Source organism: Elephantulus edwardii, unplaced genomic scaffold (genome assembly GCF_000299155.1).
Source record: "Elephantulus edwardii isolate Elephantulus edwardi_28Jun2011 unplaced genomic scaffold, EleEdw1.0 scaffold00131, whole genome shotgun sequence".
Taxonomy (NCBI): domain Eukaryota; kingdom Metazoa; phylum Chordata; class Mammalia; order Macroscelidea; family Macroscelididae; genus Elephantulus; species Elephantulus edwardii.
In genome coordinates, this window is record NW_006399881.1 from 7,522,084 (window position 1) to 7,537,861 (window position 15,778).

General features: G+C 44.8%; 1 protein-coding gene across 2 annotated transcripts in view; it reads left to right on the forward strand.

Moving 5' to 3' along the window:
* SH3KBP1 (SH3-domain kinase binding protein 1) overlaps window positions 1-15,778 on the forward strand; it is a 445,368-nt gene that overhangs the window by 339,998 nt on the left and 89,592 nt on the right. For both annotated transcript variants that reach the window (XM_006893795.1, XM_006893796.1), the window contains one exon: window positions 15,052-15,159. In XM_006893795.1, coding sequence (XP_006893857.1) covers window positions 15,052-15,159 — 108 coding nt within the window. The remainder of the gene's footprint in view (window positions 1-15,051; window positions 15,160-15,778) is intronic.

A 15,778-nucleotide genomic window follows, 5' to 3' on the forward strand; every position in this document is an offset into this window, starting at 1 on the left:
TAAATATTTAAGGCTTTGTGGGCCAGACTATGTCTCGTGTCTCAACACCGTGAAGGCAGCCTTAGATGTAAATGAGTAGGTGTGGCTATGCCACAATACAGCTTTATTTATGGGCACTTTAATTTGCATCTCACACAGGTTTTACTTGTCACAATTCTTTTGGTTTTCTAAAACCATTTCAAAATACAAAAATCATTCTAAATTGTTGGACTGTACAGGAAAAGATTACAGGCCAGTTTTGGCCTATAGGCTGCAGTTTGCTGTTCTCTGAAATAAAACATCCAGAAATAGACCTATGAAAATAGACGCAAAAAAAAAAATAAAAAAGAAAATAGACGCAACTGATTTTCAACAAAACTGCACACACACCTTAAGGGAGAAAGTATAGTCTATTCAAGAAATTGTGCTGGCACATTTGAACATCCACAGGGGAATAAGTGAACCCTAATCCAAACCTAGGGAGCTCTGTAGACCTAGTGTGAAGGAGCTGTGATGCCAGCCTGCAGGTTCGAATCCACCAGCTGCTCTGTGGGAGAAAGATGGGCAGTCTCCTCCTGTGCAATTCACAGCCTCTGAAAATTCTCTGGAGGACTAGCTATGGGTCAGTCTCAACTTGATTGCATCCAACAACAGCAATAATCCAATCCTAATACATTCAGAATTAATCCAAAATAGATCGTAGCTCTCTATGTGAGGTATAAAAAAATAAAAAATTGTTTATGAAGACTAGGAGAAAAGAATCATTAGGTATGACAAACACAAAAACACAACAGTTCATGAAGCATAAATATATAGAATGCACTTGAAAAAATGAAGAAGTTATTAAATTTTTCATTTTGTATTGGTTTGCATACAAAATTCATATACATTGTGTTTCACACTTCATTCACATCGTGTTTCACACGCTCATCCCCATACAGTGAAGAACTTTTGTGCGGCAAACCTCACCATTAAGAGGAAGAGTTGGCTGCTTTGTGTTTGTTTGATGAGGTGGATTGAGCATCAACCAAAGAATGAACCCACTGCCATCGATGCTATAGGGCAGAATAGAGCTGCCCATGGGGCCTTCTCCAAGGCGGTGCATCCCCAGAGATGCACATTGCCACAGAACAGCCAACCCTTTGGTTAAGTGGCTGAGTGCCACCAGGACCCCTCAACCATGCTCAGTAAATCATTTCCCCAGATACGATGTCAGGGGTTCAGAGACCTTTGTTTTGCTCGGAGTCACCCTTGGACTAGCCTATGTAACACAGAGAGTGCAGCTCCCCCACTGGAGCCTTTTCCACCCTGCCAGCACTCCTTGTTCCCCAAGGTGGCTCCCAGGACACTTGTGACCATGACTTAGCTGAGCAGCCCGAGGGGCTGGATTTGCCTTTGGACTTGTCATCTTCGCATCTTGCTGAGGCTCAGAAGGTAGCTGAATTAAAAGGAAGAGGCCCCAACCACATTTTTATGCCAAAGAACAAGTTGACGTTTCCTAATAGTACAAAACCTTTTTCAAAGAGAAATACAGATGGTAAGGATGGTGCTAGAAACCTGACCTGTTGCCGTCAACTCAATTCTGACTCTGAGTAGCCCGTTGAGACCAGGTGGACCTGTCCCCTAGAGTTTCCTAAGCTCCAAATCTTTGCTGTAGCAGAAGTCCTCATATTTCTCTCCTGGAGTGGCTGGGGAGTTCACACCTCTGACCTTTAATAGATTGGTTGGTCTTGACCTTCATAATGATCAAGGATGTGCCCTTCGCATCTTACTCCACCTGTGAGATGGAGATAACCGCCCACCCACTTAAAGCCTTCTTGCATCTCTGAGAGGTGATGGAGGAGCTAAGCAAATCTGAAGCATAATGAAAGATGCTCTGTAAATGCCTGTGTCTTTATCAACGAGACCAAATGATTTTCTGTCATATCTGCTATCATTTTAGTGGAGGAAAGGCATGCATTTGGATGCAGCATCAATACATTTCTCTAAACAGAAGTGAAAAGGAAAGCTCAGCTCTAGGACACATGTCCTTGAGCAGTAAGCTGTGTATTTCATTAGTTGCTATTGGATGAGAGGAAGATGCCCTTAGAAACAGCTTTTGAAATTTAACATTAAGTGGTTGTTGAAGGCAACCAGAAAACAGGACTTTCTGTGAAAGCATTATTATGTGAGTTTGTGTACTTGATTATGGTTCAGGGGGCAGAGAATGTCCTAATGAAGCTTTAATGTGCTATATTTTAAGTGACTTGTTCACAGACTCACATACAATTTCTCTGATCATGTCCTTTCTGCAGGTTCTCCCGCTCTCCGGGGGCTAAAAGGTTAACCATTCAGCTAGCAAGAAAATAGCTAAAAGCATAATTTCCCCCCCCCAGACTTAAGATTGATGTAAATGAAATAATTAAAGCCATAATTAATCCTTATACTCTCTTGGCTGTAAATTTACAGCTGTGTCCTACCACTCCAGGAGGTACTTGGTGGGAATAGTGACCCCCAACATTGGCCAACATGGCAGCTGTCTCTGCAAAGGTTCCATATCAAACCACTCCCTTCCCGCCCTAAGAAGGAAGCAGGATGTGAATGCTGCACTTTCAGAGTTGCTGTTTCAGATCATCTCGTCTTAAAATACCCACAGGGCTCCCTTAGTCCTGCCTCTCAGAACCCTCGGGCGCAGTTGCATTCTCTTTCCAAGAACTGAGATTGGGTGTGCAGGTTTTCTCTTTGCTTCATGACATAATATTAGCACTCGGGTTATTTCTACAACTTTCCCGCCACAAGTGCAGTGAAGAGGCTGTGAGAGTGCTGGATGGTGATCCCCACTGGTCCCCCCGGAGTGCATGGGAAGGGCCGTAGGTGGCTGGAGCTCCCTTCTGGGCCAATAGCCTCCAGCAATACGCCGTGAAGATATCATTCCCCCTGTGTGCATTATCATTATCCTGAAAGAAGTGAGGAAATCCAACCTTCATACAGACACTGCATTTTCTGTGAAAAGATGAGTAACAGTGGCCCTGCTTTACCTTCTGGAATACTTCATCCTCTTTGTAAGTGAAAGGTACAGATGACAAACAAAGGAATTTTAAAAATCCATATATGAATCTTCATTTAAAAAATTCTTCCTCTAGGGCTTCTTTGGGGACCTAGGTTTTGAAATAGCTCAGAATTTTAAAGCTAGAGCTTAAAGTTTATTCTCTTCAGAATAAAATGAAATTTCCCTAACTAAAGAAGCAACTGAAACTTATTTTTTAATAAAACTTTGCAAAGAGAATTGGTTTTCTATTCAGCTATCCATACACATTTTGTTTTGTGACATTAACAAAAGTAATAACCAAATAATGAACCAAAGACTGAGCCTCTCTGGAGGTTCAAATCCACCAGCTGCTCTATGGGAGAAAGATACGCACTCCCTTTCTATGCTATTTACAGCCCCCCCCCAAAAAAAAGGAGAATTAGGTATGAGCTGTTTCTGACTCATTTGGAATGAGTGAGTAAATCAATTCCTTGATTTACAAAGAATAAATCGTTGATTATACAAAATGGTATCATGTGGTTTCCAGCCTCCTTTCTATCACCCATGCCATATTTTCCAACTACCAGTCTCTCTGCTTTGTTTCCAGCTTCTGCATTCTAGTCACCAATTACTCTTCATGCATTTTGATTATGTATTTGATCAATTTCAAATTGCAGAGGTTAAGCCTTCTCCGTTTCTTTATCTTTGCCTGTAGTGGTTGTGTTCATGTTTGAACAGGAGTCCTGTGGGATCAGTTCTTCCCTGCATGCCTGTGGGTATTATCCTCTCACAGGCGGTGTTGTGCTTTCGGATAGAGCGTGAAATGTTCTTCTTAACCGGTAATGCCATGCCGTTCCTTGTCACTTTGCCATGCCTGGCAGAGTAGATTACGTGATTGTTTCGTTCAAAAAGACCAGTGCCAATCCATCTTTTTTTAAACTGTTGCTCCACGTTTCCTGTCTGCTCTACCCAGGACCTTCTACCTCTGCTACAATCTACCCTGTAGATTGGGAGCAGTGGTGGCTGGGCACCATCTATTTCTTCTTCCTCTAAGTCACGGAGGTTAAGGTTTGTGTGGTCCATTAGTCCTGACTGTTTCTATGCATCTTCTTTTTGCCTCACTCTTTTTTGTTATGAACAAGGAGAGACCAGTAGTTCCACTTTGAATGACTGCTTACAGGCTTTTAGGATTCCAGTAGCTACTCACCAAGATGGACCATATGACATTGGCTTTGGAGACTGTAAGGGAAAGGAACACTTAGAGGTGCCCATCACAGAGCAAAGGATACCAGCTAGTCCTCCTGCCTTAACCCAGTGCCATCTGATCACTTCCGTCTCACGGCAGCTCTCCATCAGGCTTCTGAGGCTGACCTGGGAATGGGAGCAGCCTGTCTCATTATCCTGTGGAGCTGCTAGTGATTTTGAACTGTCCACCTCTCAGTTAGCAGCACAACAATTTTCCCTGCTGTGCCACCAGGCCTCTTGCCATAGATCACTAAAAAATTGAGCAAAGTCTCCACTGCAGCTGTCCTTGGGCCCTGGACAGCACATAGCACAGTGACATGATCCTTGAGGGAAGGGAAGCATAAAGCAAGAGTGAGAATGAAGAGTGAAGAATGCTGCATTTTTGCCCCGTGGCCGCTTTGTGAATTGCAGCACAAGGGAATGGAGTTCTGACAGCGGAAGAGTCATTGGACAGAGGGCACAGATTGTAATTCAGGCTGATGAGGTGGTGTAGAAGTACAGAGAAGGGAACAGGGCAGAAATGCACTCCAAAATCTGTGTCAGTGCACCGTGAGTCTCGTCTCAGCTGGGTGTTGTTAGGGCAGGATTCTGTCAGACCTGATGGAAAAGGAACTGGGGAGCTGTGAACTCTTAATTTGAGAGGTCACTAGTACTGGGAGATGTTGGACATTTGGCATAGCAGGGTAAAAAAAACCCCCTTGTTTAACACCTCTAGCGTGCAGATGAGAACCTGGCAAAGCCAATCCTAAGAGTAAGCCCACGACCAGTCCTTATATTGGTTATGAGGTTCAGTTATGAGCATTGTTCAGGTTTTTAATGTTGAAATAGATTCCATACTGAAGGCTATTACCACCTTTGGGCTTCATCAGAAAGTGCTTGAATCTTCTTCACTTTCAGCAGGCAAGATTGTGTCATGTATATATCACAGGCTGTTACAGAGTCTTCTTCCAACCCAGATCCCACATTGTTCTCTGCCCAGCCCAGCCCAGCTTCTCAAATTACTGCCTCAGCAAACAGATTGACTAAGTACAGTGAAAAAGAGAATAGCTCATCCACACACCTTTCCTGGTTTTGTGAGAATTGAATGAGATGTTTGCTATATAAGACACACAGGTCAGTGGTTGGCATATACTAGTTGCCTGGTAAATTGTAGGCAATATGACAGTTGTGGGAACAGAAGGAATAACAGTGGTCCCTACGGCAGCAAGCAGCTCCAAACGCCTTGAGGCTGTTGAATTGTTCCTGACTTGGAGTTTCAGCATGTATGACTGTAAGTGTCAAATTTAAAACTAACATTGATACTCCGTTAATATTTTAACCCTTGGTCCAATTTGGATTGGCAAATGAATTACTCTCTCAAATAAGTGAGACAGTAATGAAAGCATTTTGCAACCCTCAAGCCTGGAAGAATTCTTCAATTATACTGTTGCTAAGACCAGTGTTTTACCAACAGAACTTAAGTCTTTTAACTCCGAGGAAAAAGTGACATAACTTGAAGAGGGAACCAACCATTATTCAGCAGTGATTGAAAAAAGGAATAGAAAACTTCTGAACTTCTGTGAAGAGCCAGAGAGTAAATAAGCTAGGCTTTGCAGTTCATACTGGTTTTGCTGCTGTGTTTCGACACTGCCTTTGTAGTGTGCAAACAGCCACACACAGCAGGTCAGTGAATGAGTATACTAGAGAGTGGGCTAGATTGGACCTGTGTGCCGTAATTTGACGCCTAAGCTAATGACCATCCTTTCAGGAAATATTCAGAGAACAAATCAGTCTTCTGAGTATTTTTCTTTTTTTTTTTTTCTGGGTCTGTTTTTCCATAGGATTTTGAGAGAGTGGAAATGAGTAGCTCATGTAAGTGCTTTTAAGGCATATGTCAACTCATAATGGCTTGATGAAAAAGGGCATTTGATTACTGCATTTATCCTTCTAAATTTTGTTGCCAGCTTATATACTATGAAGAGCTTAAAACTCCGCAGTAGTCACATCAAATTCTGTAAGTTACTGCCCAACAGAATGAAGGGTTTGCTTTTTCTAACCAGAAGGTGGGCCATTTGAGGTCCTGATTCTTTGGTTTTAGAAAACAGTGGATTTTGACACTTGAGTGTCTGTGTTTCCTTGGGTGACCTTATCCCTGGGACTGCAGCCCTGAGCTTCCCTTGTTACAGTGGTCACCCATGCTCTCCTAGCGACACTGACATAGACCACAGTTCCTACCTTGCTCCTGCCCATTGCCTCATAAGCCATAATAAGCCCACTTTAGTAACTGATTTATGAGGATGCTGGAAATTTTGAGCCAAAAATCCCAGTCATTCAAAATAATTGCATCTCTTGGGGAGGTGCTAACAAGCAGAGGCAGGGCTAAGTGTTCCTGGGCTCTGACTATGAGGAAGCTTATGCACAGCAGCGCCCCCCACCAAGCTCCTCGTAAAAGACATTCATTAGAAAATACTAAATGGGGCTTTCCATCCTGCCGAGGATGTGAGACTCCCTCTGAGCACTAAATGAGGCTCACTTAGCAGCCCTCCTAAAACTTGCAGGTCAGTCACAACAGTAACTTTCTCCTGCAGGGACAGCTCAGTCAGGGAAGGTCTGGGGAATCAGCCCCACAAGGTAACACCTAGGCATTTGATGATCGGCAGTGAGCAAGGTTAACCCCCAGCAGTGATGGGCAGAAGAGAACTTGGATCAGGTTGTGAACCCATTTTTATCTTTTTACTTTTTAATTGGCTTGTTTGCAAATGGCTAGTTCTAAGTTGTATGTTCTGGTATGAACTCTTATTAGGGCACTTAGAATGCCTGACAAAATAGAACCTACTCTGGACGGATACTTTTGAAATTGATTTCATGATTCTGAACAATTAATAAATTGACTACATCCCAGACGGTTAGCCCTTGGCCAGTAACTTAGAGGTGGGAGTTTCAAACCCACCTCAAAGTGCCACAGAATAAACGCTTGTTGATCTGTTAAGATTACAGTCAAGCAAATGTTCCCAAGTAGTTCCTCTCTGACACCTGGGTTGAATCCCACAGCAAACCACGATAATAAATTCCATACAGATCAGCAGTCAGGTAAGCCTGGCCGTGTAAGGGACGCTTACGTTGTATGACTCATCGATAGTTATCTCTTCCTGGTTCAAGTCAGTCTCACTCTTTTTTTTTTTCAATTCAGAACGTTTTAATATGTTTCTCTTAACCTATTCTCTTTTTTTGTCATTTTATTTATTTTTTTTAAAAACATTCAGTTTATTACAATTATTTAGTATTGGCTTCCCATAGTTCCCCCCTTTTGTTTTTATCATAATTATGTCATCACCTAGATGAGCATTCAGTCTCACCCTTAATGTTGGAAAGTTAAGAGAAGCAGAAGAACAGTCTGGGTAAGGCAGCTGCAGCCAGCCTGCCAGTCCCCACAATTTAACGTGCCGGGCATAGTGCTCGGTAGTTGGCAGGTGACCAGGTGCAGAGAAGAGAGTGGCATCTTCTCAAGGAACTTCCCGTTTGTTTCTAGAACCTCAACATTCAGAAGTGTGGTCCATGGGCCAGCAGTGTAGGCATCATTTGGAGCAAGTTAAACCCATTGTCATCTAATTGCCTCTAATTCATGGCAACCCTGTGTGTGCCACGGTCGAACTGTGCTCCGTAACTGACTTGTTGGAAATAGTTGGCTGGACCTTTCTTCTGAGGCACCTCTGAGTACACTCAAACCCTTTGGTTTGGTTGAGTTTTAGTAATTTGCAGCACCCGGGGACTCTTGTGAGAGTGTTAGAAATACAGAATCTCAAGGTTCACCTTGTCATTGTTGTTAAGTGCCTACAAGTCATAACTGATTCATAGCTGACTCTCCAGTGAGTTTTCAGACACAGTAAATTCCACAGGAGGACATTGCCCATCCTTCTTCCACAGAGCAGCTGGTGGCCTGAAACCATGTGTCCTTGAGTTGACAGTGCAGCCCCTTATCACCAGGCCTCCCAAACCTAGACAGTCAGAATCGGCATTTTAACAGGGCCCTGCGTGTCATTTCCCTGTGATCTGTATGCACACTAGGATTTGTCCAGGTATTTGGGGAGTTTCAAGGTGTAAAGCTATTTACTGTAAATCAACAGTCTGCATATTAGAACAACCCAACATGCCCCACCCCTCGAGGCCAATGCACGGTCGCCCCTGTGGACTTTCTGAGGTCACTGGACAAGATTGCCCAGCTTTCCCCAGCAGAGCAGAAGGTAGATTTGAATGGTAGCCTTCCGTTCAGCAGCCCAACGACGTCACCAGGACTCCTTTGGAACAAGCTAAGAACCTTTAAAGATACAGATTTCCTGGTCCCACTCCCAGCAATTGTTGATCTGGCTTGTAGCTTTGGCAGTGGGATAGGATTCTAGAATATCTCCAGGTGAATCTAAATGTACAAGAAGGATGACAAGCAGAGTCGACTATATTGCTTTGTATTCCAGGAAAAACCGTTGAAGCTATGATGGTGACTCATTCTCGTCATCAACCTAAAAGCTAGCTGGCAGGTTTGTCCCTTTAAGGAGTTGCAGTGTCTGGACTGGGAGTGGACACAACTGGTCTCCCCGGTGGCTGGCCATGTGGGAGGGAGCAGCTCTCACCTGGTCCCTGGTGGTCCCTGGTGCCCCAGCTGTGCGCAAAGCCCACATGCTCAGCCAGCTTCCCTGGGAGCACTCGGGCAGGTTTGGTGGGCAGACATCTATCCCTCTATGGCCTCTTCCTGTTTGTGAGTCAGTGCAAGGTGGGGTCACCCAGGACAGCAGGCACTGGGAGTGGCCTGGGTGCATCTGACCGTGGTGCTGAGTCAGGAGGGATGCCCTGTGAGCTGACAAACAGACCTGGCTATATCCCCCTCCTCGGGGCTCACAGGGACCCCGGACAAGCCCCACAGCCAGCCTCTGCGTCCCTCTGGACAATTTGTAGCCTTCCGGGCGCATCAGGAACAGACAACTGGTTCCGAGCGTGTGTGGGCCACTGAGGTGTCAGAAGGCCCATGTTTGCTCTCTCCCGTTTCCATGCCGCACACACCCCTCTTGAACAGAGTAAGGCAACACAGGAAGGTCTCTGTTATTAGTGACGCGCTGATTGGAGGCAATCAGGAGGCTTCGGAAAAGGAGAGACAAGGGCTGTGTCTTAGCCACACACACTGTTTGCTCACAGCCTTAAAAGAAAACATTATTTGTCTCATTTCCAAAAATTCTGTATTTTGGCCCTTTTGAAGATTGACTCATTAAAAGGAGAATATTCTAAGTCAGAAATACAGTTTCTTTTCATACGCTTGATAAAAGCCCAAGTCTTTTTTCTCTGCATTCATGTAAAGAAAGCTTACTTCTAATCAGCTGTTGTTTGTAAGCTTCGTCTGCAAGCCGAGCTTTTATTCTTTGCCTCTGCAAACCCCTGCCTTCCTCCGAGGCCAGTCTCCCCGACCCCGCACCCCATCAGCCTGCACTGCCCTTTCCGCTTCCTTATTGGAGTCTGAAAACCCACCAGGAAGACCATGATTTGGAGTTACACTTGTGGTCCAGGAAGAATTATTGGTAGTGCCCCAGGTCACCCTAAAAGAATTCAGTGTCTTAACTGCTCTGCGCCCGCTCCTCAGAGGCTTCGGTCCTTGCATCCTCCTGTGGAACTTCCACTTGAGAAGTGTCACCCTCGATGACATGCCTGCCTCGCCATCCCTTTTCAGTAAGCATTTCGTGGAGGTCTCCTGGGAGCCAAGCGCTGCCTTAGTTCCAAGTGACAATTCTAGTGTCTGCTGTGACCTTCTCTCTTCCTGCTTCCTGTCCCTGCTTCTAGGGCTCCTGCCCTTGACCTTTCCCCTGCCTTGTTCACATTTCTTGACTGCTAGCCTCCCTTGGTCCTGTAGGATTTTGGCTGCAGCCCAGCCCTCGGCATCTGCCTGTCCCATGAGACAGTGGGTGAGCTTGGGAGCCCTGGGAGGATATGATGATTTTCTTTTCTCCCCTGAATTCCTCTCCTGTTGTGCATGCTTTGGGTCCTCAATCGATAGACTTGATTTACTGCAATTTTACACTTCTGGAAGCACAATGCTCATACGTATAATTTCTCTTCATCTCCGACATCAAAAGGATAGCTTTGTTTGTTGAAAAGAATGATTTTTTTTTCACTTCTCTTTTATTTTCATTTCTATTGCTGGGGGATAAATTGCTTTGGTTTCTTGTAGCTGGCCAGCCCACCCCAGGTATCCTGACCCTGTGGCCATTTCTCCTGGTGGCAGGTGCTACTCTGCTCATTTGCCTGCCTTTTCCAAGTCATACTGGCAGTTTTCTTTTTGAATGCGCTTGTCTTATGTATGAGCCTGTGTGCCTTTGTCTGCTAATTGGAACAATTAGTCATATTGTGTTCTTCCTTCATTCTTTCCTTCTTTTACTTTGAATCATGCATTGATTAGCACTGTTAGTGTTTCCTTCAGAAAGTATAGATCTGAGCCAGTTGCCACCGATGGGGGGGATATAATAAATCCAGTGTCATTATGTACTTCCCCTTGTAGGGATGCTTGGATCCTGCCACCATTCTGGATGTGCTTTTGCTGATTAAAATGTTCTTCCTTGTTTTCCCTCACACACAGAAGCAAAAAGGCATTGTTTCAGTGGCTCTTTGGGTCCTGTTAGCATAAGACTAAGGTGAGATATGGATTTGCAAAGTTTAGAAAATTTTAGAGAAATGTAGCACAAAACAAAATTTGAGTGCCTTTTGTGGCCAGTTCTATGCCAGATCATCTGGAATGAATGTAGAAGGCACTCCAACACTCAGACACACTCTTCACACTTAAGAAAATGGAAAAGCCATTAATGACTCTCTACTCTTTGGTGCTGGAGCACATAGTTGACACCCATTCCTGGATGGACCTTGTCTAATATTTTCTGTCTTCCTCTCAGCTTTCTGGGAATAAGGACCAGTCATCACACAGTTAACATTCATTGTCTATGTTGTTGCTTCTGTCGAGTTGACCCCTGAGTCATAATGACCCCATACAAAATGGAGCAGAACACTTCCAGGCCGTGCGCCATCTCCATGATTGGTTTCAGATGGGGTTCGGGTTTTGGCTGTTTTTCTGAGCTGATCTATCACCAGGCTTTTCTTCCTAGTCTGGCTTAGCCTAAGATCACCACAGTGCCTATGTTGTTGTTAGGTGCCATTGAGTTGATTGTGACTCATAGTAACCCTGGGAACCTTGATCCTTACTATGGCAGCCTCATGATCTCTGACATACTCCGGCCCTTTGTCACTGTGCCAGTTCATCGTGTTGAAGGTCTTTCTCTCTCTCTGACTGGCCTCTCCTGACAGTATGCCCCCATGGTGTATGAGGTAATTTCAACATCCTGGCCTCTAAGGAGCACTCTGTACTTCCTCTAAGATAGATTTATTTATACTTCTGGCAGTCCACGGGATGTTCAGTACTTTTCTCCAACACCACAATTCAAAGACATCAGTTCTTCCTCTTTTTTCATTGTTCAACTTTCAGATGCATAGGAAGCAACTGAAAACACTGTGGCTTCAGTTACGCATACCAATCTTTAAACTGACATTCTTGCTCTTTAGTGCTTCAAAGACACCTTTGACAGAAAGTTTCCTCCGTGCAATGCTTCTTTTGATTTCCTGGCTGCTGCTACCATGGAAGTTGATTGTGGTTCCAAGTAAAATGAAGTTCTTTTAAATAATTTTGTTTATTGTAAAAAAACATGTATAGGGATCCAAGGCAGTAACATTTAGGAGTAGAAGAGTGAGGATGGGCAGGGATGAAATCACAGGGTTGCATCATTTGGAGGGTGGAGGGAGTGGGTGAAGGAAATGAGAAAGATCCAGCAGGGACCAGAAAAGATAGGGTAATGGTGAGCACAGTCCAATAGTGATGATTATTTTTTTTTCTTTACAAAGAAGTTGTCTTTCTCATTTGTGCATTTCTCATTTGGGAATGGGGCACAGACTCTCTGGCTGCTTCATGCTAAACTGGAGCATTGAGATGAAGGGGAAGGGAAGCCCACTTTAACAGGTGGTCCTGAGTTGAAAGTTGAAGCTGCATGCCTTCTCGTTCAGTTAGAAGATATTTTCCTGACGTTTTCTGCCCTCTGGACTGCAAAGTGTTTTCCCAGGTGGGTCCAGTGCGGATGGCTGGCTGAACCTTGAAGCTCCATCCTCCATCACTTCCTTAGCTGGAAGTTATATTTCCTTTTTGTCTCTGAAACTGGGCTCAGGGTTCAGGTCTGAAACAAGACTTAGTCTTCACGTTACCTACAGGAAAGGGAGCCAACCTACAGACAACGAACTTGTGACTTTGGAGAAGAAGATGGAGGAAAGTGGCTTACATGAAATTCCTCATACACTCCAGGCAGCTCTCCCCAGCGACATGACGGCACTCCCCAGGAGCCAGGCTGCTCTCTCTGGGGGCCAGGCGCCACTCCGCAGGGACCAGGTGGCTCTTCTTTGGGGCAAGGTGACAATCATCATGGGCCAGGCGGTACTCCCCCCCACCAAAGCTCTTCTGGAATCTGGACCCTGTGCCCCACTGGAGACCAAGGCCCGGGACAGCATCTCTGGCTCTAGCGCTGCCATCATTGACCCCTTCCTCTCCACCAAGTGGTCCAATTGCAACTTGAAGTAAGCATCACTACCCTCCCCCTCTACAAATGGAAAAGTGGCTTCCAGAAAGGTTGACAGACCCACCTAACGTCAAAACAGTTCTTGACAGCAGTAGTCAAGAAATCAAGAGATGTGGTACATTGAGATCTGCTGTCAAGGATCTATTTAGGGAAGTCGTCTTCACTGACAGCGAGACGCTCTTCTGGATCCAGTCCTTCACCTCCCGCAGCTCCATGGCGCCACTGCTGCCCCTGCCATCTCCTCCCAGTGCAGCCTCGACAGTGAACTGCTGGGGGTGGTGGGACTCAACCATGGTTTTTCAAGACTCTTTGTCCTCTTGGTGTTGAGTCTCAATAAATATTGAAGACCAGTAGTCAATGGTTTCCAGTTGTTCAGGTACAGATAAATTGTGGGCTGTGGAGGGCCATGACAGCCTGTTTCAATGGGGCTCAGTGTGCCTCTGGGCTTCTCACATGGCTTCCCCTGCTGCTGCCATCTTGGTTCTCCTCTAAAATGAAATTCTTGACAACTTCATCCTTTTCTCCATCTATCATGACACTGCCTATTGATCCAGTGGTGAGGATTTTCGCTGTCTTGATATTGAGATATAATCCATATTGAAGTCTTTTATCTTCTACAGTAGCAGCTTTAAATCTCTTTTGCTTTTTGCAAGCAAGGCTGTGTCATCTGCATAGTATTGCTTGTTAATGAGTCTTTCTCCAAGCCTGATGCCATGTTCTTCCTCACAGGCTCCAGCTTCTAGGATTACTTGCTCAGCATGCAGCAGCACCTGTAGGAGGAATTGTATTTGATAAATAGATATTTACTGAATTGGATATCATTAAATGGAAATGAATTCCACATTCAGTGTCAGAAACAAGGTAAAGCATCCATTATAGTCACCTTCTGAAAGGTAAACTTTAACTGGTGGTATACATACGAGAAAGATGCATCCAAGAAGAGTAAGAATGCCAGGCATTTCCTTGGAAGCAAAGCCTTCTGGATGGGAAGACATCATTTCTTTCTTCCTATTTTTTAACCCCAAAATTTATCCACATTTTAATTCCATTCATGGATTATGACCACCACGGTTAAGAGGCTCCTCTCACTTCCTGCCCATGTTTGCGTTTCCATAAGTCCCTTCTTGCCTTCTGAGCTGCTGTCAAGTTGGTTCTGATTCATAACAACACTCAATCTGGTTTCCAAGGCTGGGAATCTTTACAGGAGATTGCCTGTCTTTCTCACACAAAGCATCCAGTGGGTTTGAACCACCAGCCTTTTAGTTGGCAGCATAACACATTCCATGTTACACGCATAGGACTCATAATCTTCTCTGGTTGATTTTTACTCTCACCCTGACACCTGGCTTGGAGGCTGACAACAACATCCCACTCAATAAATGTTTGCTAAATGAGTAACAGGATAGGGATTATTCAAAGAAGCATGTTTGGTACCAAAGGATGAATAGATTTGTCTGCTCATTCCTTAAGCAAACATTGAGTTGTACAAGTTGGAGGAAGGGCTTTTCTTGATGACACCTGAGCTCCTTCAATATTGAAGGGAGAAGGTGATGAAGAGACTGTTATAAGGTCCTCTTTAATTTGGGCAAGCTTTGGGGCAGGTTAATCAAAGAAGATGTTTATGTATGTGACACTGTCTAAGCTACATTTGCGGTCAATGAAATAATTTTCTCTTAGTGAGATTAATACTGGGAAAACACACATCCTTTTAATCTTAAAAAAAGAAGAGACCTTATTGTTTTGGTGATATCTATTGGATCTGGGTTCCAGTCAGCAACTCTAACACTTAAATTCTTTTTCTCCACTCTAACTTTGGGATATAGTCTTGGTGAGCATTGTCACATCTCTGGTCTCCCTTTCCTCAAGGGAAAACCTATCTCTGTCAAGGCAATTATGTTGCACTGGGACCCTCTATGAGGTTCCCAAGGCTATAAATCTTAATAAGCAAAAACTGCCCATCTTCCTCCCACGGAGCAGCTGGTGTATTTGATCTGCCGACCTTTTGGTTAACCGTGTAACACACTGCACTGTGGTAGGAGAGTTCCTTTCAGAGAAAGGTCCTCAGCATTTTCTCCAGAAGCAACACCAGACCTCTATGGGAGGTGCGTGTTGCCTCTAAGTCTGTGTGAACCGACAGCAGGCGGGGGTCCCCTGCAAAGTGCTCACCTGTTTCTCACCGGCTCTCCTCTTTCCTAGGACTGCATCGACATCGGCTGGTGGGAAGGGGAGCTCAATGGCCGACGAGGCGTGTTCCCTGATAACTTCGTGAAGTTACTCCCACCGGACTTTGACAAGGAGGGCAGTGTAAGTGTGTGGTCTGATCTCCATGTTCCAAGCATTGTCTGAATGGGCTCCATTGACGGGACTTGGGATGCAGGGTTGGGGAGTTTGGTATAATGCTTGACATTTTGTTTGGCATTTGCGTTTTATGGACTCAGATCCTGGCTCCTGTTTGCTCTGTACCCTGAGTGTGGCTATGAACAAGTCCAGTAACTTTCCTGAGTCCCAGTTTCCTCATCTGCTGATTGGCAACAATAATCTTTAGTCTAGGCTCTTGCATGAATCCTGGCTGATAATAGCACTGCCTCACACATTAAGCCCCTAACTGGACTTCCAAAATGCCAGGTTGTTCTACTTAATAAGTGCCTGTGTAGCATAGTCTTCAGTGGTGACGTAGTCAGTGTTGTGAAGGTTCCTATTGGAAGGCAGAGAACTCCCTTCCACTCTGGCTGGCTAATCATGCCCTCCTTCCTAACCCACCTGTGCTACCTTCCTAGCCTACCTACCTGCTTACCTAAATGCTTAACCTACCTACGTACATGCCTACCTAAATTAGCCTAACCTACTTACCTACCTACATACATACATACCTGATGCCTACCTACCGAACTATCTGTCACCTACCTTACCTAAGGCCTAGTCT